Raw genomic sequence first — 24,458 nt, forward strand, 5'->3', positions numbered from 1 at the left:
GTCCCAGCTGCTCCACCTCCGATCCAGCTCTCTGCTACAGCCTGGGAAAGCAGTAGAAGATGGCCCAAGTCCTTGGGCCCTGCACCCGCGTGGGAGACCCAGAAGAAGCTCCTGGCTTCTGGCTTCGGATCGGCGCAGCTACAGCTCGGGCTGCTGCGGTCAACCGAGGAGTGAACCAGCGGATGGAAGTCTCTCTCTCTCTCCCTCCCTCTCTCTCTCTCTGCCTCTGCATAACTCTGCCTTTCAAATAATAAATAAGTAAACCTTTAAGAAATTTAAACAAGTAAATTCGGCTTCCTTCACGTCAGCCCAAAGCCGGGCGTCTTACAGATCCTTCGCCTTGGATGTGAAAACCAGCGCTGGGTGACAGCCTCTTTAACCACTACGCATGCGTATGCAGACAGACGCGCTCCACAGCCCCAAGGGAACAGACACGCATGTGCTTCAAAACGCACAGCCCGTCGCTACCGACCCACGCGTGAACGTGCCGTTGAGGCTCCTGAATGGAGTCAGAAGCCAGCGCAGGGACTGTACTGCGCCACCGGACGAAGTCAGCCCTGAACCCAGAGACTACAACTCCCGGCATGCCCCAGGGCCGCACGGCATTAGCAGCCACTGAAACTACATTTCCCGGCGTGCCTTTGGCCTCACGCCTGATTTGCTGCAGAGAACTACATCTCCCGGCAGGCCGCGGGAGGAGAGCCGCCCGAGACTTCTGGGAGTCGCCGAGTCCCGACCTAGGGAAGGATGGAGGTCCAGGGCGAGATGCGGGCGCTGAAGCCTTGCGTGTTGCGCCGCAATCACAGCCGGGAGCAGTACGGCGTGGCGGCCTCCTGCCTGGAGGAGCTTCGGAGCAAGGGTCGGCGCGGGGGCCGGGCCGGGGCGGGGGTCCGGCGGGGCGAGGCGGGGGCCGGCGGGAGACGACCTGGAGGTTCTCGGAGCTCGGGCGCGGTGCGAGCGATCTTGACGCGGCTCGGGCGCGGGAACAGAAAGCTCGGGGTTTAGATTCGGGGCGCAGGCGAGCCTCGGGGTGTGCTCCGGCCGCTCGGCCCGCCCGGCCGGTGCTGTCCCCGGCGGCCCGGAGGCTCGACCGTGGGTGGGAGAGACGCCGAGCCGCACCCCGGGCTGCTGGGCCTCGGCGGCCGCTTTGCCCTTGGCAGAGCGGATGTATTTCCAGCCCTGCTTCAGACGTTGCGGGACTCTAAAATGAAGTGTACGCGGACGGTGTGCAGGTGCTAGCCGAAGGAGCTGTGCCACTCGGGGCTTTGCTGGGTGCGCTTGGCACGGAGGCTTGTGTTCCGAGCCGCTCGGCCTGCCCCAGGCTTGCTGCGCTGTCGGTGGTGGACAGCATGGCCGATGGACATTGGTGGTCTCTTGGCCGCTTGTGCTTACTCCAGCCCGTGAGGCGTCACAGCCCTGTCCTGGACAAAGCCTGCTGCCCGGTGGTGATGAGAATGGTAGGAGCTGGACTTCACGTCCGCTTTTCTGTAGCTTAGAAAAGCTGCAAAGGAAAATGCTACAAAGAACAAAAAATTGTTCTTTTGTGCCCGCCCCCGGTTTTAAGATTGATTGAATAGAAAACTTACACGGGGAGGGGGGCCAGAGCGAGCGAGCGAGCTTCCATCTGCTGCTTCACTCCCCGGATGGCTGCAGCGACCCCGGGCTGGGCCAGCAGCAGGAGCTTCTTCTGGGTCTCCGACGTGGGTGCAGCAGCCCAAGCCCCTGGGCCATCCTCTGCTGCTTTTCCCAGCCCATTTAACAAAGAGCTGAATTGGAAGTGGAGCAACCGGGACTCGAACCGGTGTCCATATAGGATGCCGGAGTCGCAGGCAGCAGCTTTGCCCATTCTGCCACAATGCCTCCCTCCTCCCTTTTTTTTGACATTTAACCAAAATGAGATGATGTATTTAAATAATTTGCAGGTAGTATTTGCTCACAGCAACAAATTCTTTATCTAAAGAAGTTAAACAAGTGAGGATAAATGAGGGTAAGAGCCACACCAGACTCTGGTCGCTCATTTGCAGAAAGACTTGAATGCTTCCTCTGGGTCACGGTCGCTCTGCGAAGCACATTTGCAGCAGCCAGACGGGGTTGAAGTCCCAGGCCTGCCTCTTTCTTTCTTTTTTAAAGGATTTTTTTTTTTTTAATTTATTTGACAGGTAGAGTTACAGACAGTGAGAGAGAGACAGAGAAAAAGGTTTTCCTTCCATTGGTTCACTCCCCAAACGGTTGCTACGGCCAGCGCGCTTGGCCAATCCAAAGCCAGGAGCCAGGTGCTTCCTCCTGGTCTCCCATGGGGGGTGCAGGGCCCAAGCACTTGGGCCATCCTCCACTGCACTCCCGGGCCACAGCAGAGAGCTGGCCTGGAAGAGGAGCAGCCGGGACTAGAACCCGGCACCCATATGGGATGCCGGCGCCGCAGGCGGAGGATTAACCAAGTGAGCCACGGTGCCAGCCCCAAGTCCTGCCTCTTTCAAACCGTGTGATCTCGGACAAGTTACCTAGGCCTCTCTGAGCCTAGGGTTCATCTTTAAAGTGGGAACATAGCAGCGCCCACCTCATGGGGCTGTTGGAAGATCCAGTGCCAGGAGCATATGGAACAGCCCCGGGCACATGGTGCCACATGTAGCTACAGTTACGCCCATAGGTGGGGTTGCTGTCGCCCGTCGGGGATTCTGCCCGGCTCCCTGGGAGCCGCCGGACTGAGGGTGCAAGGAGAGATGGGATTCTCTGGTGCGTATCTGTCAAGTGACCTGTTCTCCTCAGCCTGTGACATCCTGGGCATCGATGAGTCCCTGACACCGGTCACCCTGGTCCTGGCGGAGGACGGCACCATCGTGGACGATGACGACTACTTCCTGTGTCTGCCTTCCAACACTAAATTTGTGGCCTTGGCCAGTAACGAGAAGTGGACATACAGCAGTTCAGGTAAGAAGCGCGGGCCGCCTGCAGTGCGGCATCCGTCACGAGTCACTTGATCACCTCACTGCGCACGCGCGGGCTGCTGCTCTCTGGCTGTCCGAGCACGGGGCAGCAGACATTGACCGAGACCTCTGTGTGCCGGGCGGGGCGGAGTCCTGGGGTAAAGACGGGTGAGGCCTGGGCCCGGTCCCTGGCTCAGCCTGGCAGGGGCTAAGATGCAGTGTGGCGGGGCCATCAGTGCCACGGGATCTGAGCCACCCAGCGACCCTGGGCAAGTCACGTGACCTCTCGGCGCCTCCCCGGCTGCTGTGAGCCCGTGGAAGCAGCCTTCCCGGTGATGCTGCCATCGACTCTGGGGCTGGAGCAGGCTCTGTGGTGCAGGGCTGCCTGTGTCACAGGGTGCGTAGTGACGTCCACTCCCCGCCCGAACTCGGACTACCGAGAGTGTCTCCTGAGCCTGTCACACGTCTCCCGGGGGACAGAGCTGCCTCTGGCTGAGGACCACCGACAGGAAGCGCTCAGCTCTTACCTGCACCCAGGAGGGCTCCGTGTGCTGCCTGGCTTGGTGATCGTCACCTTTGTCACCTCTGGTGACACAGAGGCAGTGGACACTGACGATCGGGGTCACAGCGCTGCAGGCTGCACGGCTGCCCAAGGAGCCAGCGGCTCTTCCGGTCACTCACACCTAACCCCAGGGCCCGCGGGCGGTGCTGCAGCCCCACCAGAGCCTCACCAGAGCCCCACCGCTGAGCTGGGGGCCAGACCTAAGCACCAGAGCCGCGCTGGGTGAGAGTGACTATTTTTTGGATACAAACATACAACACTTCGGCTATCTTTTTTTTTTTTTTTTTTTTTTTTTGACAGGCAGAATTAGACAGTGAGAGAGAGACAGAGAGAAAGATCTTGCTTCCGTTAGTTCACCCCCCAAATGGCTGCTACGGCCGGCGCTGCGCCAATCCGAAGCCAGGAGCCAGGTGCTTCTCCTGGTCTCCCATGCAGGTGCAGGGCCCAAGCACCTGGGCCATCCTCTACTGCCTTCGCGGGCCACAGCAGAGAGCTGGCCTGGAAGAGGGGCAACCGGGACAGAACTGGCACCCCGACCGGGACTAGAACCTGGTGTGCCGGCGCTGCAAGGTAGAGGATTAGCCTAGTGAGCCGCAGCACCAGCCCACTTAGGCTATCAAAACTCAACCGAACAGGAAGTGTGGTGGGATCGTGCGTGCACACGACCCTGCTCCCACACTGGCTTCAGTGGCCTCTTTCCACAGAAGCGTACCGAGCCACGGTCGCACACACGTGGACTGGAGGTGGAGGAGGGACAGTGGGGTCCTGGCGAGCGCTGGCTTGCCTGCGCTCCGTGACCCTCGAGCAGAGGGGCTTCCTTTATCCCTGAAATTCTCCCGCCAGCAGACACGAGCCGACCTCACCAGGCGGGGGAGGGGGCGGAGCAGCGCCCCAGGCCGTCCTGACCGTGACCGGCGTTTTTCCCACTGCAGACGGAGGGACGGCGTGGATTTCCCAAGAGTCCTTTGATGCCGATGAGACCGACAGTGGGGCAGGGCCCACGTGGAAGAACGTGGCCAGGCAGCTGAGAGGAGACCTGGCCAGCATCGTCCTGCTGTCAGAGGAGCACCTCCAGGTCAGCCGCGCCCACACCGCCCTGCCTCCCGCCGGGGTCACTCGCTCCGTGAAGGTTCTTGATTCTCAAACTCCAGTGACGCTGCCGCGCTGTCAGCCTTTCGGTGCGTCGGAGTCGCCCGTGGGCTTTCCGATCCAGGTGCTGAGACCCAGGGCGGAGGCCGTGCCGCTGAGACGTGGAGGGTGGCGAGGGGCTGGGGTCGTCCCAGCCGCAGGGCTGCTGCTCTGCTGTGTACCCTGTCCAGGAAAATGGGCTGAAACCATGCGTTTTCTTCCAGGGCGCTGCCGTGTGCCTGGCGCGGTTCTGTGTATGTACCAGGGCGCCGTGGCACACAGCTGGGCACAGCGTCAGCTCTGAGGGCGCCTGCACCCTGCCCACGGGAGGCAGCAGGACGGCACGTCACGGGCAGGCGTTGGCCTCCTGGTTAAGACACTTGTGTCCCGAATCGGACTGCCTGGCTTTGTCCCTGGCTCTGCTTCTGACTCCAGCTTCCTGTTAGTGCAGACCCTGGGAGGCAGCGGTGGCGGCTCAAGTACTCGGGCCCCTGCCGGTCCCGGCCGCTCACGGGGAGACCTGGATCCAGTTCCCAGCCCCAGCCAGGGAACACGGGGCACTCTGTCTCTCCTTCCATCTCCAATGAGTACGTCACACACACATCATAGGGCTGGCGTACAGAGGGTGACAGGGGTGGGTGGAGGGAGACCTCTTTTTAAACGTGTTTATTTTGAATGAATATTATGAATACATTCACGTAGTTCAAACTCCAGGAGGCGAAGGAGGGTAGATACACAGGTAGGCCGACAGCAGACAGCCCCGGTGTCCGTCAGGGAGTCAGCGATGGGCCCGTGGTGACGCCGTCCAGTGAGCTCAGGCAGCAGCGTGGGTGAGCCCTGGAAACTGCTGGGTGGGAGAAGCCGGACCGCAGGCCGCACCCGGGGATGAGTGACTTGTAGGAAGCGCTCAGCAGTGCGAGTCTGGAGCCAAGTGTGCAGTGGTGGCTGCCCGGGGCGGGGCGGGGCGGGAAGGTGAAGACGAGGGTGGTGACCGCTGACGGCTGCTTTCGGAGGGGTGAACATGCTCTGAGCTCGATATGGCAGTGTCGCACAGCTTGGTGAGTACCCGAAATGGAATCGTATCCTTGATGGATGGGTGGATTGGCGTGTGTTCTGGCTCGGTGGCAGGAGCCCCGCGCAGATGTCCCTTCCTGGAGATACCGCTCTCCCGGTTTCCCATCCCACTGACGGAAAGGCAGAGTGGCAGCATCCTCCATCTGCCGGTCCCCCCAAATGGCCACAGTGGTCCAGGCTGGAGCCAGGAACCTGGAACTCCATCCCGGTCTCCCACGTGGGTGGAAAGGGCCCAAACACCCGGGCCTTCTTCCGTCGCTTTCCCAGGCGTGTTAACAGGGAGCTGGATTGGAAGTGGAGCAGCTGGGACTTGAGCCGGCAGTCACCTGGGATGCTGGTGTCCCAGGCAGCGGCTTAGCGCACTGCGCCACAGCGCTGGCCCCGCCGGAGACAGGTTATATGCGGTTCCTCCTTCCTTTCTCTCCACGTGGGGGCGTGTCTACCGCGTTTGCACAGAAGTATTTGGAAACGTCTTCTAGCTCAGTACAGAAAAGCCATCCACCGTCTGTTTACCACCGCATGGCGTGTCGTGTCGCTCTTCTGGTCAATGCTGTGAAAGCTGTGTTGGTCTCTGCACTCAGGCTCCGCTGTGCAGTGAGTGCGGAGTTCAAGGGCGCCCGCATTTGGTCAGCACCAGCAGGGTTCCAGGAGGGGTCAGTGTAACCGGGGGCTGCAGGCCAAGGTGGAGCTGCACGGAGAGCCTGGGGCCAGTGTCCAGGAGAGGGATGGCTGCCGCAGGGCCAGTGTCCAGGAGAGGGATGGCTGCCGCAGGGCCAGTGTCCAGGAGAGGGATGGCTGCCGCAGGGACAGTGTCCAGGAGAGGGCTGGCTGCCGCAGGGCCAGTGTCCAGGAGAGGGATGGCCGCCGCAGGGCCAGTGTCCAGGAGAGGGATGGCCGCCGCAGGGCCAGTGTCCAGGAGAGGGATGGCTGCCGCAGGGCCAGTGTCCAGGAGAGGGATGGCTGCCGCAGGGCCAGTGTCCAGGAGAGGGATGGCTGCCGCAGGGACAGTGTCCAGGAGAGGGCTGGCTGCCGCAGGGCCAGTGTCCAGGAGAGGGATGGCCGCCGCAGGGCCAGTGTCCAGGCAGAGAGATGGCTGCCGTAGGGCCAGTGTCCAGGCAGAGAGATGGCTGCCGCAGGGCCAGTGTCCAGGCAGAGAGATGGCTGCCGTAGGGCCAGTGTCCAGGCAGAGAGATGGCTGCCGTAGGGCCAGTGTCCAGGCAGAGAGATGGCTGCCGTAGGGCCAGTGTCCAGGAGAGGGATGGCCGCTGCAGGCTCACTGGATTTAAGATTTTTTTTTTTTTTTTTTTTTTTTTTGACAGGCAGAGTGGACAGTGAGAGAGAGAGACAGAGAGAAAGGTCTTCCTTTGCCGTTGGTTCACCCTCCAATGGCCGCCGCTGCAGCCAGCGCACCGTGCTGATCCGATGGCAGGAGCCAGGAGCCAGGTGCTTTTCCTGGTCTCCCATGGGGTGCAGGGCCCAAGCACCTGGGCCACCCTCCACTGCACTCCCTGGCCATAGCAGAGAGCTGGCCTGGAAGAGGGGCAACCGGGACAGAATCCGGCGCCCCAACCGGGACTAGAACCCGGTGTGCCGGCGCCGCAAGGTGGAGGATTAGCCTATTGAGCCACGGCGCCGGCCCTGGATTTAAGATTTTTTTAAGAAACAAGAAGGTGTGCTGAGGTCTCTTCCCGTCCTGACAGACAGTACTTCCTTGGGCTACGGAGCACGTTACGCCCAGACAGGGACGTCAGGACATGAGTGAGCGTGGCCGGGACTCCCCGGGGAAGCTCCGGCCACGCAGAGACCTTATGAGGCTGACCCACCTGCAGGCAAAAGCGCCGCCATTGCAGGGACCGAGGACGGGGTGGGCAGAGGGGAGGGCACGGGGCTGTCAGCCTGTGATGGACCGGGGGTAGGGGGTGGGCACAGGGCTGTCAGCTTGTGGTGGACCGAGGGTGGGGGGGCACAGGGCTGTCAGCTTGTGGTGGACTGAGGGTGGGGGGTGGGCACGGGGCTGTCAGCTTGTGGTGGACCGAGGGTGGGGGGGCACGGGGCTGTCAGCTTGTGGTGGACTGAGGGTGGGGGGCAGGGGGTGGGCACGGGGCTGTCAGCTTGTGGTGGACTGAGGGTGGGGGGTGGGCACGGGGCTGTCAGCTTGTGATGGACCGAGGGTTGGGGGGGGGCACGGGGCTGTCAGCTTGTGATGGACCGAGGGTGGGGGGGGGCACGGGGCTGTCAGCTTGTGGTGGACCGAGGGTTGGGGGGGGCACGGGGCTGTCAGCTTGTGATGGACTGAGGGTGGGGGGGCACGGGGCTGTCAGCTTGTGGTGGACTGAGGGTGGGGGGCAGGGGGAGGGCACGGGGCTGACAGCTTGTGATGGACCGAGGGTGGGGGGCAGGGGGTGGGCACAGGGCTGTCAGCTTGTGGTGGACTGAGGGTGGGAGGGCAGGGGGAGGGCACGGGGCTGTCAGCTTGTGGTGGACTGAGGGTGGGGGGGCAGGGGGTGGGCACGGGGCTGTCAGCTTGTGGTGGATCGAGGGTGGGGGGAGGGGGTGGGCACGGGGCTGTCAGCTTGTGATGGACCGAGGGTGGGGGGCAGAGGGGTGGGCACGGGGCTGTCAGCTTGTGATGGACTGAGGGTGGGGGGGCAGGGGGTGGGCACGGGGCTGTCAGCTTGTGATGGACTGAGGGTGGGGGGAGGGGGTGGGCACGGGGCTGTCAGCTTGTGATGGACCGAGGGTGGGGGGCAGAGGGGTGGGCACGGGGCTGCCAGCTTGTGGTGGACTGAGGGTGGGGGGGCACAGGGCTGTCAGCTTGTGGTGGACTGAGGGTGGGGGGGCAGGGGGTGGGCACGGGGCTGTCAGCTTGTGGTGCACCGAGGGTGGGGGGGCAGAGGGAGGGCACGGGGCTGTCAGCTTGTGATGGACTGAGGGTGGGGGGGCAGGGGGTGGGCACAGGGCTGTCAGCTTGTGATGGACCGAGGGTGGGGGGCAGGGGGTGGGCACGGGGCTGCCAGCTTGTGGTGGACTGAGGGTGGGGGGGCACAGGGCTGTCAGCTTGTGATGGACTGAGGGTGAGGGGGCAGGGGGTGGGCACGGGGCTGTCAGCTTGTGATGGACTGAGGGTGAGGGGGCAGGGGGTGGGCACGGGGCTGTCAGCTTGTGGTGGACTGAGGGTGGGAGGGCAGGGGGAGGGCACGGGGCTGTCAGCTTGTGATTCTTGGAAGTCCGTGCTCCGTCTCGCCTCGTTTTCCTCGTCTGTAAACAAGAGTGATGCTGAGAGCTCTCACGAGGGCCAGGCCTCGCAGATGTTACACCGGGATGTGTCCACGTTACTGCACATCAACTGATGCCGAATGGGGCGGGCGTTCGGCCTGACGGTTAAGGTGCAGGGAGAGGCTCACCCCGCCCAGGAGTGGTGGGTTCGGTGCTCGGCCCCGGCTCCTGACCCCAGCTGCCCTCTCCTTCACGTTCTGTGCTGCTGTGTTTGTAGTGGGCAGCGGGCATCACTTTCCCCACTTTTGTACTAGAAGGAAGTTGGCAAAACCGCCCGCTTCTCTCTTGCCTCCCAGCCTGCGTGGCCGTGACTGGGGCGCTCGCTGGCGCCAGAGCACCGTGTCTGGAGGGGCCTTGCCGGTTTCTGAGTCTGTGTTTGCCCTTCAGGTGCTCATTGACGCTCCGTGCTCGGAGCTGGCGCAGGAGCTCGGCCAGAGCCACGCCACCGTGCAGGGGCTCCGGGACACACTGCAGCAGGTGCTCGACCAGAGGGAGGAGGCCCGCCAGTCCAGGCAGCTCCTGGGGCTTTACCTGCAGGCCCTGGAGAAGGAGGGCACCGTCTTGTCGAAGCAGGAAGGTGGGGCTCTGCGAGGGCGTGCCCGCCCCAGGGGAGGCTGTGCGCCGCCGGGGTGTGGGGCTCCGGTCTCCCGCCTGACGAGTCGCGTGGGTGCGGGTGGCTGTGCGGCCGTGTGACTAGGCCGGGTGCTGATCCCCGTCCCTGTCTGCTTTGCAGAGACCAAAGCTGCCTTCAGCGAGGAGACGGATGCCGTGGACAGGGGCGTCAGCAGAGAGCTCTCCTCCGAGAGGACGCTCGCGAGCCGGGTGCTCACCACGCTGCGGGAGACGCCTGCTCCGGAGCTGAGTTTATCCAGTCGGGACTTGGAGGTGGGCGAGACCCAGGGCCACTGAAGTCGGAGCGGGCCGCGCCCCGCAGCGGCGCGTGTGGGGTCCCTCCGCTCTGCAGACCCTGAAGCGGCCGCTTGCCCGTTCTGGGCCTCTCCCGTGACCGAGGCAGGATGGCTGCAGACAGGCTCCCTTCCTGGGACGGGGAAGCGGGAATGCAGCCCGAGGCAGTCGGACAGGACGAGATCCAACTGGGCAGGAGCAGGGTGCAGGCTTCTGTGGCTGAAGACGACCCACAGAGGCCTGCAGGAGACCCACACGGTGCCGCCATCAGGGCCAGGGAAGCCACCCAGTGGGTGCCGCTGCCCGTGCCGGGGGCCTCCCTGGTGGAGGTGGAGAGGAGGGAGGTGGCTGACTTGAGGCTGGCCCGCGGCTGGCCGGGCCGCCTCTGAGCACAGGACGCGGCAGTCGCTCCCCTGAGCCGCGTTCCAAGACCCTTTGCTGTTGGTGTTGTAAGCGAAGGCGGGGCCGGTTTACCGTGAAAGAAGCCCGGCCTGCACGTGCAGGTGCAGCCCACGCCGACGCCGCCTCGCGTGCTGCCCTACGAGAGCACGAGAGCGCGCTTGTGGCGCAGAGCGTGAGAGCGTGGTCTCAGGTCCTTGTTCCCGCTGCAGCTGGTTACCCAGGAAGACCCCACGGCGCTGGCTGTCGCTTTGAGCTGGGACCTGGCGAAGACGCAAGCCGCGCAGCAGGCCTGTGGCCGAGAGCTCGCCGCGCGCCTGCAGCAGGTGCACAGCCTGCGGTCTCTCAGGACCGCGTCAGCACGCAAGAGCCCCCGGCCCGGGGAAGCCCAGGAGCCCAAGCGAGCCAAGCCAGACCCCACGTAGCGACCGCCGGGAGGATGCGAGGGAAGCCCTGGGCCTCGTCTCTGCTCTCGGTAAATGCCTTCGGCCTGGTTGGTGTCCCTCCGCACAGCCGTGCCCTCGCCTTCCAGCATGTTCTCTTGGCACAGGCTGGAAGACTGGCGTGACACCCGTCCAGAAGAATCTATCCCAGGTCTCCACGTGTGCCCCCCCCCCCCCCCGTATTGAATGAGAGCTGCGCGCAGTTTGCCGCCTCCTGGCCTGCGCTCTCCCCTGTGTTAGCGCTGTTGCCAAGCACAGTGAGGAGAAACCAGTACCTGAGCCGGCGCTGTGGCGTAGCGGGTGAAAGCCGCCGCCTGCAGTGCCGGCATCCCACATGGGCACCAGGTCGAGTCCCGGCTGCTCCACTTCCGCTCCAGCTCCCTACTAATGCACCTGGGAAAGCGGCAGAAGATGGTTCAAGTCCTTGGGCCTCTGCACCCATGTGGGGCCCGAGAGTTAGCTCCCGGCTCCCGGCTCCGGGTCGGCACAGCTCCTGTCATTGCAGCCATCTGGGAAGTGAACCAGCGGATGGAAGACCTCGCTCGCTCGCTCTCTCTCTCTCTGCCTCTCTGTAACTCTGCCTTTCAAATAAATAAATATTTTTAAACATGACTGACTACAGCACTGCAGAAGTTTAAATACAGAGGCTGGGAGAGAAGGTGACGTGACGGTGTGCGCTGTGACCCCAGGTCTCTCTGAGGGTAACGGATCAGTTCAAAGGCAACAGGAAGCTTGCAGACCGTGGGCACCCGGGAGTCCGAGTCACCATTTCTCATCTCCCCCAGCGTCGCAAACCCTCTACTATGTGAGCAGCAGGGGCACCAGGTCGTCAAAGCGACTGCGCCTCCTGCCTGTGCACGCTGCCCTGCCTGTGCACGCTGTCCTTCCTGTCCATCCTGTCCACGCTGTCCTGGTGCTGTCCACGCTGTCCTGCCTGTCCACGCTGTCCTGCCTGTCCACGCTGCCCTGCCTGTCCACACTGTCCTTCCTGTCCACGCTGCCCTTCCTGTCCACGCTGCCCTTCCTGTCCACGCTGCCCTGCCTGTCCACGCTGTCCTGCCTGTCCACGCTGCCCTTCCTGTCCACGCTGCCCTTCCTGTCCACGCTGCCCTGCCTGTCCACGCTGTCCTGCCTGTCCACGCTGCCCTTCCTGTCCACGCTGCCCTTCCTGTCCACGCTGCCCTGCCTGTCCACGCTGCCCTGCCTGTCCACGCTGTCCTGCCTGTCCACGCTGCCCTTCCTGTCCACGCTGCCCTGCCTGTCCACGCTGTCCTTCCTGTCCACGCTGCCCTTCCTGTCCACGCTGCCCTTCCTGTCCACGCTGCCCTGCCTGTCCACGCTGCCCTTCCTGTCCACGCTGCCCTTCCTGTCCACGCTGCCCTGCCTGTCCACGCTGTCCTGCCTGTCCACGCTGCCCTTCCTGTCCACGCTGCCCTTTCTGTCCACGCTGCCCTGCCTGTCCACGCTGTCCTGCCTGTCCACGCTGCCCTTCCTGTCCACGCTGCCCTGCCTGTCCACGCTGTCCTTCCTGTCCACGCTGTCCCTGTCCACGCTGCCCTGCCTGTCCACGCTGCCCTGCCTGTCCACGCTGCCCTGCCTGTCCACGCTGTCCTGGCGCAGTCCTCTGCAGGGGGCGGCACTCCGTCACTGCCGTGCTTGCTTAGAGGGGATAGAGCGCTGCTCCCTCAGCCAGCTCCGGAGTAAAGAAACCAGGAAGGCCTGGCGGGGACGAGCAGCAAGGGGCCCGCCCGGGGGCGGCAGGCAGGGCCGACGCAGCCGGCCGTCTCAGCCCAATGCCTTCCCCCACCGGCTCCCACCTGGCAGTGCCGTTTTCCTTCGGCTGGTATTTTACGACGCCGCCTCCATCCCGAATGCGGGCCGCAGCCGATAACCTGGCTTGTACCTCAGAAACGTTGATCTGGTGCCCCAAGGTGAGATTTCAGAAGCAGAAGCAAAATCACTTCCGGTAAAGTGACACAAACGTCGGTGTCTGGACGCGGCCACAGGCTCCCAGAGGCCCCGGATGCCCAGGGCAGGTGCCCGTCGGCCCTGGGTCTCACTTCCCGGGTTCTCTTTCTGTGCTGGCCGTCCGCAGTGAGCTGTGGTCCAACAGCAACCAATGGGAAACTCCAGCAGTGGAAGGCTCACAAGTTTACATCGTGGAATGGCTGGCAGTCCCCCACCTCCTCCCCTCTGGGACTGGACCCCACCCCGGCTCCACCAGCCACACTGTAGGTGCTGCCCGCTGCTAGTCAGCTGCAGCCATCCCAGTGACCAGATCTGTCCTGGTAGCCTGATGTGTCGTGGCGCCTGTGGCGGGCACCTCACTTCTCGTCACGTAGGCCTCATACTCACATCACCACGAGAAGCGTAGGTACAGCACAGCAAGATTAAGAGTGGGGAGGGCGTTGAGGTGTAGCGGATAAAACCGCCACCTGCAGCGCCGGCATCCCACGTGGGCGCTGGTTCAAGTCCCCCGGCTGCTGTGCTTCCGATCCAGCTCCCCGCTAACGTGCCTCAGACAGCAGCCGAATACGGCCCAGTGCTGGGGCCCTGCACCCACGTGGGAGACCCGGAGGAAGCTCCTGGCCCCTGGTTTTCGCCTGGCCAGCCCTGGCTGTTGTGACCATCTGGGGAGTGAACTCATGGATGGAAGATTCTCTGTCTCTCCCTCATTCTCTAACTCTGACTTTCAAAATAACTCTTCAGGGGCTGGTGTTGTGGCGTAGAGGGTTAGATACCACTGGTAACACCATGGCTCATGTGGGCGCCAGTTCGTGTCCCTGCTGCTCCATGTCCAATCTAGCTCCCTGCTAAGGCTTGAGAAAAGCAGTGGAGGATGGCCTAAGTGCCCAGGCCCCTGCACCCACATGGGAGACTTGGCTGAAGCTCCTGGCTCCTGGCTTTGGCCTGACCCAGTGCTGACCATTGCCTCCATTTGGGGAGTGAAGCAGCAGATGGAAGATCAATCTCTAACTCATTCAAAATAAATAAATCTTTTAAAAAACCATTCATGTAACTATTATCATTATTTTATTGCTATTGTTAATCTTTTTAATCTTTGAAAACAATGTTTTGGGGGCCAGCACCATGGCGCAGTAGGTTAATCCTCTGCCTGGGGCGCCGGCATCCCATATGGGTGCCTGGTTCTAGTCCCAGTTGCTCCACTTCCAGTCCAGCTCTCTGCTATGGCCTGGGAAAGCAGTGGAAGACGTCCCAGGTCCTTGGGCCCCTGCACCCACGTGGGAGAACCAGGAGGAGGCTCCTGGCTCCTGGCTTCGGATTGGCACAGCTCTGACCGGTTGGGGAGTGGACCATCGGATGGAAGATTGATCCATCTCTCTCTCTCTCTGCCTCTCTCTGTGCAACTCTGACTTTCAAATAAAGAAATGAATCTTCTCACATTAGTGAGAAGCTGGGAGTGGAGCAGGCATTCCACCACGCGATGTGGGCGTCTCGAGTGGCGTGTTTAGTGTGCTAACACCTGCTCCATTGTCAATGTCTTACTGTGCCTAATTTGTACATTAGACTTGTTCATGCTTATATACGTATAGGAAAAAGGTAGGGTTTGACACAAGCCACTGAGGGCCTTGGATTAACAGACGCAGACCAGCACGGGTGTGCGGTGATCACCAGCCCGAGTACCATAGCATCATCAGTGAAGTTCTGAACAAAACTGCCCACCTCGGCTTGACTTACAGCCTAGCTACAGCCCTAGGAAATCCAGGGTCCATTAAAGCTGCAGGAAAATACTCTGAGTTTATATAAAGTAGGTTTCAGGCTGAGATCATTTAAACGGGTTCTCACACTTAACGCCCAGTGCGATGCAGACGCCACGCAGGATATGGGCGGGCCTTTCTTGGGTATTGCAGGAGCACTAGCGCCTCGCTCCCTACTCTCCCCGCCCCAAGGCCAGCGGCAGCCCCCAGTCACACCCCCAGCCTCCCACGGCACCCCTGGAGGGCAGCGATGGCCGTCGGCATTTGCTAGCCCTTCACCCTGGAGCCTCCGGGACCCAGGTGAGCTCGGCAGGGCCCGGGACGTCGCCTCTCGTTTCACACTTGAGCAGGCCTGGGCTCTGCAGGGGTAGGGCCTGGGCTCTGCAGGGGTAGGGCCTGGGCTCTTCACCAAGACTCTGATCTGATCCGAGTGCTCTCAGCTTTCCTTTTCAACATCCAGCTCGCGGGTGGTGCACGATGTGAGGCGTTTGCCGGAACCTGGCTCCCCTGCCCCCGTCACTGCGCTGGTGGCGTGGAGCAGCCGTCACGCCTCGGCCCACTCCTGCGGCAAAAGACGTCCAGAAAGGGTGGTGTCTGTCTTCACCAGGCTTTAACATTTATTTGGAAGGCAGAGTTAGATCTTCCATCTGCTGGCGCACTCCCCAAATGGCCACAACAGCCTGGGCTGGGCCAGGCCAAAGCCAGGTCTCCCACGGGGTGGCAGGGGCCCCAGTACTCGGGCCGTCTTCCGCTGCACTCCCAGGCACGTCGGTGGGGAGCTGGATCGGAAGTGGAGCAGCCGGTCTCGATGCAGTGCTCACATGGGATGCTGGCACCACAGTCGGCAGCTTCACAGTGACACACCAGCCCCAACCGTCATTTCACACCTGCACCTTGGCCCACAAATTACAAATATTTTATTTCCGTCAAATACACAGTGGACCTTTCATTCAGTTGACTTGTCTGGGTGCTGGTATTTTTTCTTCTTTAACATTTAAAAACATTTTTTTTTTTTTTTGACAGGCAGAGTTAGAGAGAGAGAAACAGAGAGAAAGGTTTTCCTTCCTTCCTTCCTTTCGTTCACCTCTCAAATGGCCGCACTGCCCAGATCTGAAGCCAGGAGCCAGGTGCCTCTCCTGGTCTCCCATGGGTGCAGGGCCCAAGCACCTGGGCCATCCTCCACTGCACTCCCGGGCCACAGCAGAGAGCTAGACTGGAAGAGGAGCAACCGGGACAGAATCCGGCGCCCCAACCAGGACTAGAAGGTAGAGAGAGACAGACACAGATCCTCCATGCTCTGTGCACTCCCTCCTCAAATGCCCACAACACCTGGGGCTGAGCCAGGCCAAAGCTGGGGGCATGGGATTCAATCTAGGCCTCATACACGGGTGGCAGGAACCCAAGTCCTTGGGCCATCACTGCTGCCTCCCGGGTGCACATCAGCAGGAAGATGGATTGGAAGAGGAGCCATGCCCATGCCCAGTCGTGCCGTTCTGCACTTGAAACAAGCCCACCAGGCACCTCAGCTGGACAGGATAATGGAAAAAGGACCGCAGGCCGGAGGAAGACAAACCTTTGGAACCCTAAGCTAGCCGAGGCCCCCCAGACAAAGGGGTTAAACGAAGTAGCGTGAGGAGGTGCACAGTCCTTGCCCACTGCAGCTGGGGCCCGGGCCGGGGGCAGGGGGCCCCTATCCGTGGGTATGGAGGGCGAGGGCTGCAGTGTGGAATCGGCCCAGGTGTGCAGCAAGAGGCCACCAGGACGCCCCCGAGCTCCGGGGCCACTCACCTTGCCCAGGCCACTGCACCTCCAGAGCAGACAGCGCTGTGCCTAAAAATAGGAGCGCAAGCGGGCACGCCGGCTCTGCTGGCTTCCGCAGAATGTGAGAGCGCGGCGGGGACCAACACACGCCATTAGCCGCATTCCGCTCTCTGAGCCTGAGTCAGATGTCGGTTCCCATTAGGCAATTGGCTTTGACACGAGCTATGCTAATTGCCACTTACCAACCTTTAATTTCTGGGTAAAAGCAAAAGGAAGAAACTAATGGATTTTTCATTTTCCAGAGAGAAGGGAATAAAATAATAGTAGTCTGTAAAAGAAAAAAAAACCCATTGCATTAATTACCAGGCTTATTAATGTGCCTTTACTAACCAAATTGTTTAGCTGTTTAATTTTCTAATTATCTTTTTTTTTTTCCTTTCAAGGTTTTTCTCCATTTTATCTGAAGAGTTTTGGGTTGAATTATTTTGGCCATAACTTACACTACTGAGTTTTGGGGTCTGTTCAAATCGACACATAACTACATATTTCTGAGGCAGTGTGATAACTCAACCCACGGTACGAGTGTAACTTCAAGTCAGGGTGGCTGGCATTGCCGTCTCCTTAAACGTTCATCATCGCTCTGTGCTCGGAAGCGACCTCAGGTCCTTAATGACCTTGGAAGTGGTCTGGTCGAGCCCCTGCACGCTCCACAGGGAGTCCTCCACCCAGTTTGGAAACGCCCATCTTGGGGGGCCAGCATCATGGCTCAGGAGTTAAGCTGCCACTTTCTGGAGCAGCGGCTCGAGCCGTGGCTGGCTTGGCTTCCTATCTAGCGCCCGCGAATGCACCTGGAGGAGCAGCAGCAGCTGACCCAAGTGCTCGGGCCCTGCACCCACACGGGAGACCAGGATGCAGCTCCTGGCTCCCGGCTTTGACCCTGGGGCCGGCGCGGGAGGCAGCAGGGGGAGACTACCCCCAGATGACAGATCTCTCTCTCTGTCACTCTTTCAAATAAATAATAAAAGAGAAGAAAAGCCACATTTTCAGATTGCGGAACGCCCTCTGCTTGAATGAGATCTGACACGTGGCAGTCGGAAGGAAGTGAAGCAACAGGTTAATGCACAGGTTCGGGGTTTCCGTCACCAGGTTCAAGAACTCTGATCAAGACAAAATGACGCTTTTTCTCCAGCTTGTAATTTTTTTTTTTTTGGACAGGCATAGTTAGAGAGAGACAGAGAGACAGGTCTTCCTTCCGTTGGTTCACCCCCCAAATGGCTGCTACAGCCGGTGTGCTGCGCCGATCCAAAGCCAGGAGCCAGATGCTTCCTCCTGGTCTCCCGTGGGGTGCAGGGCCCAAGCACCTGGGCCATCCTCCACTGTACTCCCTGGCCATAGCAGAGGGCTGGCCTGGAAGAGGGGCAACCGGGACAGAATCCAGCGCCCCGACCGGGACTAGAACCCGGAGTACCGGCGCCGCAGGGCGGAGGATTAGCCTAGTAAGCCGCGGCGCCGGCCTGGAATTGTCTTACTAAGACAAACACATGTATTTTTAATCACTGAACTGTTTAATTAAAGTGCGGGATGGAAAGGGTAAACGACTGTGCTTATCAGCCGTAGGAGGTTAGAGACAGCAGGCTGCCAGGCCAGCCAGCCCCTTCCGTTCCAGTCTGGAAACAGCGGCTCTTTCTCGTGCATCTCGGCCTGGTTTTTCCTCTTCTGGTTTGTGCAGGATGGAGTCCCCATCTCAACGGAGCCAGCTGCCGAGACATGGCCATTGCCCAGGCGGGTGCTGTGTCAGTGGAGCCGACGCCCACTGAGCTCACTGGCTTGCGTGTCTCCCGCCAGGGCTGCTTTGCTGTCAGCCCTGACCCAAATCGCAAGCACTCCTCGGGGCTACAAGTGACCTCAAGTGAAACTGAAAAATAATGAACATACTTTTCTTCCAGGAAAAAAAATCTTTGGGGCTGGTGTGGCATAGCAGGTTGAACCGCCACATTCCACAGGGGCACCAGTTCAAGTCCCAGCTGCTCCACTTCTGATCCAGCTCCCTGCTAATGAGCCTGGGAAAGCAGCAGAAGATGGCCCAAGTGCTGGGGCCCTGCACCCACGTGGAAGACCCGGATGAAGCTCCTGGCTCCTGGCTTTGACCTGGCCCAGCCCAGCCATAGTGGCCATTTGGGAGTGAACCAGTGGTTGGAAGCTCTTTCTGTGTGTGCCAGTCTCTCTCTCTGTAACTCTGTCTTGCAAATCAGAAAGAATAAATCTTTTTAATAAATTTATTTGTTGATTTATTTTGAGAGCCAGAGATTTCCCACCTGCTGGTTCACTCCCCAAATACCTACAACATTCAGGCCTGTTCCAGGCCCAAGCCAGAGCCAGGAACCCAACCACTCAGTCCTCACCCCTGCCTCCCAGGGTGCACCCGGCCGGGAATCTGGACTTGGGAGTGGACTTGGGACCCAAACCCAGGCGCTCTGAAGTGGGATGTGGACATCCCAGGCCGCCTCCCAACCTCTGTGCCAAGAGCCGCACACACCTCCCCCCGGAAAGGAGCCTTCAGGCGTCTCCCACCAGCGCACTGACCCAGTTCCGGGTCCGCTAACGCTGCCGTGCTTGGACGTGAGCCTGCTGTGAAGTGTCTTCCGTCACGCCGGCCCTCACGCAGCAGTAATTAGGCGTGAGCCCAGCTCTGCGGAAAGCAGAACAGAAAGTCAGCAGTCACACTCAGCAGTCGGCTTCCCTGGCGTCCAGGGAACGGAGGGGGAGTAGCGGACCCTCCCCAGAACGAGGCCTCACCCAGGAATGGACCCTGGGTGTAATCAGGTATGGACCACTAAGGCCAGCCTCGCCTGTAAAACTCCACGCTCGAGTTCATAACCCAACAGTCACTGAACAGGCTAATCAGGCAGATTTTGATGCTCGAGGGGAGAAGTAAGATTTTTTTTTAAATATTCATTTATTTATTCGAAAGTCAAAGTTACACAGAGAAGGAGAGGTAGAGAGAGAGAGGTCTTCCATCCGCTGGTTCACCCCCCAGTTGGCTGCAATGGCCTGAGCTGCGCCAATCCAATGCCAGAAGCCAGGAGCTTCCTCCGGGTCTCTCACGTGGGTGCAGGGGCCCAAGGATTTGGGCCATCCTCTATTGCTATCCCAGGCCATAACAGGGAGCTGGATGGGAAGTGGAGCAGCCAGGACTTGAACCGGCGCCCACATGGGATGCTGGCACTGCAGGCGGTGGCTCCACACGCCACAGCGCCGGCCCCTAGAATTAAGATTTGATTAGGGTCCTGCAGTGGAGTGATGCGTTTACTCCAAACTTCCTCTGAGCACATGGAAGTCCTGGCCCACGTGGGGCTTATATCACAGGAAGTGAGGCCTCCCTGGTTTAACCATTATTCCCTGGAAACTACTGAGGAATGAGGCAGTCAATATGAATGTCATAAACATAACACATAGCCACTTGTCCCTGGACAGAGTCTGGCGCCTGAGATTTTGAGGGTCCTTGTGCTGAAAGTCGGGGGCGGGGCCGTGCTGTGGCATAGCAGTTTAAGCCGGCATCTGTAATGCTGGGCATCCCATATGCGGTTCGAGTCCCAGCTGCTCCACTTCCAATCCAGCTCCCTGCTAATGGGCCTGGGAAAGCAGCAGAGGATGTCCTAAGTGCTTGGTCCGCTGCACCCATGTGGGAGACCCGGAGGAACCTCCTGGCTCCTGGCTTTGGCCTGGCCCAGCCCCAGCCATTGCGGCCATTTGGGGAGTGAGCCAGCAGATGGAAGGTTGCTCATTCTCTGTCTCTCCACGGCCCCCTCTCCAAGCTCTGCCTTTCAAATAAATAAAAAATAAAAAAAGGAGTTGAGGTGGGGCAGGCGCTGGCGCAGCAGTCAAGATGCCACTTAGCACGTGCACGTCCCACGCCAGAGCGCCCAAGCCGGAGTCCCAGCACCCGTCCTGCCAGCGTTGTGCTTTGCGCGTGCGCCCTGCAGGCAGCAGGTGCCGGCTCCAGGACCTGCACCGCAGACCCGGACTGAGCCCAGGCTCCTGGCGGCTTCTGCCTGGCTCAGCCCCGGCCGCTGCAGGCTTTCGGGCAGTGAACCAGCAGTAGATGGGAGGTAGTCTCTGTCTGTCTGCCTTTCAAAATCAATACAGTTTTAAAATAAATACATACACTTCAGAAGGAAGTGGAGGCAAGGTACAGGCTAGGCAGCAGTGCTGCCCCCGTATCTGGTTTGAAATTATAAACGCCAGGGCGGCGCTGTGGCACAGAAGGTTAAGCACCCCCTGCAGCGCCGACATCCCATGTGGGCTGCGCCACTTCCGATCCAGTTCCCTGCTCATGCACCTGGGAAAGCAAAGATGGCCCCCGTGGGAGACCCGGAAGAAGCTCCTGGTTCCTGGCTTCGGATCAGCTCAGCTCTGCCAGTGTGGCCATGTGGGGAGTGAACCAGTGGATGGAAGACCTGTCTGTCTCTCCCTCTCTCTGTTACTTTGCCTGCCAAGTAAATAAATCTTGGAAAAAGAAAGAATGAACGAAATAATAAACTTCAGGGCAAATCTAAGCTACAACCTGTGAAAATCACTAACAAATGAAGTCACTGATTAAAACCAGCACCTAACAGCAAGTTCAGGGGTCACTTTTATAATCAAGTCAGCACGGTGCTGTTTAATGGCACAGTTTCAAAATTAATTAGAGGGGCCAGCGCTGTGGCATAGTGGGTAAAGCCCTCACCTGGGGTGCTGGCATCCCATATGGGCACTGGTTCCAGTCCTGGCTGCTCCTCTTCCAGTCCAGCTCTCCGCTATGGCCTGGGAAAGCAATGGAAGATGCCCCAAGTCCTTGGGCCCCTGCACCTGTGTGGGAAACTGGGAAGAAGCTCCTGGCTCCTGGCTTCAGGTCGGCACAGCTCTGGCCATTGTGGCCATCTGGGGAGTGAACCAGTGATGGAAGACCTCTCTCTCTGCCTCTGCCTCTACCTCTGCCTCCCTGTAACTCTGCCTTTCAAATAAATAAATAAAATCCTTTAAAAATTTAATTAGAGGGGTGGACGTTTGACCTAGTGGCTAAGATGCCAGCACCCCACATGAGAGTGTGTGGGTTCGATTCCCGGCTCTGGCTCCTGGGCCCAGCTTCCTGTCACTGCACACCCTGGGAGGCAGCAGGTGGTGGCTGCAGCAGTTGGGTCCCTGGGGGAGACCTGGGTGAGCTCCTGGCTGCCAGCTTTGGACCAGCCCAGCCCTGCTCACCGCGACCATCGGGGAAGTGGACCAGTGGATGGGACTCTGTCTCTCCGTCCGAATATCTCTCAAATATTTTTAAGGTTAATTTTGGCTACAACATGAATATTTTGCTCTTTGAACACAATGTTGAAAAGCTGCTTTGAATGCGAGGGAAGTATTTTTCAGAGAATCTGTATCAAAACCAACTGAAACGTTATTCTGACCTTTTATTAGACAGGTGGCCTTGGGGCCGGCATTGTGGCCAGCGTTCTATACGGGCACAGGGTCCAGTCCCAGCTGCCCCACTTCCTCTCCAGCTCTCTGCTGTGGCCTGGGAAAGCAGCAGAGGATGGCCCACGTCCCTGGGCCCCTGCACCTGCATGGGAGACCTGGAAGAGGCTCCCAGCTTTGGCCTGGCCCAGCCCAGCCTTTCTGGCCATTTGGAAAGTGAACCAGTAGATGGAAGAGCTCGCGCTGTCACTCTGTAAGGGGGGGGGGGTGGCCTTTGGCTATTGTAAACCACAGGAAGACGGGAGGTTGGGGGGGGGGGGCACTGAGCACGCCCTGCTCGCCACCAGAAAGCAGCATTTCCTTCGGATCCCAAACTGCTCCAGCTGCGGTGAGCCCGGCGCGCCAAGGCCCCGGGGCAGCGGGGAAAGAACACCGCTCACGCCCACTCTGCTGATCACATTTTATTCGGTTTCCAGGGGTCCCCACGGGCCGAGGGAGAGCTACTTGCAGGAGGAGAAGGTCTTCCAGAAGAAATTCCGGCAGGGCGGGACCGGCGGAGGGGGCGGACCCTGCTGCCGCCTGGACATGGCCCCCGTGTCCCCTCGGCTGGGCGTGCCCCGGGCCTGGGCGGTCCACGCGTGCCACCGAGCCAGGAAGGTCAGGAGCCCGCTCTGCTCCGCCGCCGCCCCTTCCTGCGTGGGCTTTCAGAGAGAGGCAGACGACAAAGGAGAGAGAGGTCAGGAATCTGGCCCCCAGACTCGCAGGCCCTTCAACATGGAGAGGCGCTCCCCGCCCCAGGCTGGGAAGGCTGAGGGAGCCCCTTAGACGGAGGGCAAAGCCGGCAAGCCTGAGGCAAGTGCAGACTTCGTCCACTCTGCCTCGGGCCTGGGGCAGGAGGGTTGGGACACCTGTCACTCCCCGTGCCAGAGGCAAGCAGGCAAGTGCAGACAGCGCCTGCTCCGCCCCGGGCCTGGGGCAGGAAGGTCGGGACACCTGTCACTCCCCGTGCACCGTGAGTGGCAGCTCCGAGACACGGGTGGAGACACTGCTCCGAGCAGCCTGCTGACGGATGGCCCATCTCAAACTCATCCGGCAATTTCAGAGAAAAATCCATTTTTAATGGTCCACTTTATGTAGTCTTTCTTGGAACTTTTTCAAAACGGACAAGAGAGAAATAAATCACCACAGGAAGTCACGGATCCTCACAACGGACACCGTGGTGATGGTTCATGTGCACCGGCGAGAGCGCGTGCCGTGTGCAAGTTAAGGCTGACCACGCGCCACCGCGGCCGGGGAGGCCACTTCAGGCTCCCCGGTGCCCCGTGTGTCACAGAGGTTTTCTGATGTCACTAGTGGTCCCCAGTAAGCCGAGTGTCCATCAGTTGTCTGCAGGGGACAGCCCAGTACCACAGGGCAGCCCAGTCCAGTCTGGTGTCCTTCAACCCCCCACCACACATGCCCGGCCATGCAGATGCTGGGGGTCGCACAGGGGAGTGGGCGGCTGGACTCACCTGGCTGTCCTGGCCGGTGCCGCTGTCCAGGGCGAGGGTGGCCGTGGCCGCAGCCCCCGAGAGCAGCAGCAGCAGCAGCAGCAGCGGCAGGCCGGGGGACAGCAGCACTCCGAGGGCCGGCGGGCACCGCGCTCTGGCTCTGCGGCGGCCCATGCTTCTCACGGCGCTGGCACCGACGTCTCCTGGATTTGGGTCTCTTTGCAGACTGGGGGTGTTTTAAGTCCGGGCGCCAGCTGTTTTTTGTCTACGCGTCTCCCACCTGTATCCTGTTTCCTCACGCCGGTATCGTGACGCACGAGCCAGAGCAATCAGGGCGCAGAACACCCTGGGACTGGATTTAGCCCCTTAATTGGCGACCTCAGGTTGTGCCGGTGCCGGGAGTGAAGCTGCCCCTATTTTGGAAAGCACGTGCGTGTTTCTGAAGACGCTTCCCGTCTCCTAATTGTGCCCGTGCGTAAGCAGGAAGCTGAGCACAAAGCAAGTGATTTAACGTAACACAAAATTAGTCTTGGACAAGGAGCTGCAAATGGTAAAGACGGTGCCCATACCAAGTGTGACAGAATCTGCTGTGCACACACAAAAAAAACGAGGAGGCAGTGAGGGCCCAGGCACCGCGACAGCACCCACACCTTCACCCAACGGCGGGCCGGGACGCCACGCAATGGTGTCCAGCCCGGCCCTCAGCCCGGCCCCGCTCTGGGCCAAGGCTTCTCAAGCTGTACAGTGTACCTGAACCACTAAGTGCAGATTCAGATGCGAGCGGGGGCAGTGACGGGCTCCCAGGTGACGCTGGCCCTGGAGCGCCGGGCTCTCGTGCCTTCCATGCTGCCACCAAGCAGCCTCTCGCGGTCACGGCGCTGCACTTCGCTTCTCGGATGAGACAGAAACCCACGTACGGGGCCGGCTTTGTGGCCAGGGGGTAAAGCTGCTCCTTTGCAGTGCCGGCATCCCATATGGGCGCAGGTTCAAGTCCCTGTTGCTCCACTTCCGATCCAGCTCCCTGCTAGTGCCCTAGGAAGGCAGTGGATGACGGTCCAAGCGCCTGGGCCGCTGCACCAATGTGGGAGACCAGGAAGAAGCTCCTGGCTCCTAGCTTGGGTCTGGCCCAGCCCTGGCCATTGTGGTCATTTGAGGAGTGAATCAGTGGATGGAAGACCTCTCTCTCTCTCTCTCTCTGTAACTCTGCCTTTCAAATGAAGAGTACTTTTTATTTTAAAGCAGATGTTTCACATATAGTGACCAGGCTGGTAGGACACCGTCCACCTGTCACCATCTGAGAAAGTATCTCCCTGAGCCTTCCTTGGCCAGCT

General features: G+C 60.3%; 2 protein-coding genes across 3 annotated transcripts; one reads left to right on the forward strand and one right to left on the reverse strand.

The window, feature by feature from the left end:
* Nucleotides 1–721: 721 nt before the first annotated feature.
* Nucleotides 722–11,324, forward strand: DFFA (DNA fragmentation factor subunit alpha). 2 transcript variants are annotated; one of them, XR_007924115.3, is made up of 7 exons: nucleotides 722–859; nucleotides 2,767–2,928; nucleotides 4,419–4,561; nucleotides 9,352–9,541; nucleotides 9,698–9,849; nucleotides 10,482–10,744; nucleotides 10,820–11,324. XR_007924115.3 is itself a non-coding variant. In XM_051858104.3 (6 exons), exons 1-6 carry the CDS (start codon nucleotides 748–750, stop codon nucleotides 10,692–10,694), a joined length of 972 nt encoding a protein of 323 aa, XP_051714064.3. In that variant the 5' UTR covers nucleotides 722–747; the 3' UTR covers nucleotides 10,695–11,324. The 2 variants fall into 2 exon arrangements, 1 of the variants encoding a protein (XP_051714064.3); XM_051858104.3 differs by having other exon boundaries at nucleotides 10,482–11,324.
* A 10,813-nt stretch (nucleotides 11,325–22,137) lies between these two features.
* On the reverse strand, nucleotides 22,138–23,301 carry CORT (cortistatin). The gene is given in 2 exon segments (NM_001204934.1): nucleotides 22,138–22,338; nucleotides 23,149–23,301. Coding segments are annotated over 2 exon segments (354 nt in total).
* Nucleotides 23,302–24,458: the final 1,157 nt, after the last annotated feature.

This window comes from Oryctolagus cuniculus, chromosome 7 (assembly GCF_051225735.1).
Source record: "Oryctolagus cuniculus isolate XC-2025 breed Fujian yellow rabbit chromosome 7, ASM5122573v1, whole genome shotgun sequence".
NCBI classification, from domain to species: Eukaryota; Metazoa; Chordata; class Mammalia; order Lagomorpha; family Leporidae; genus Oryctolagus; species Oryctolagus cuniculus.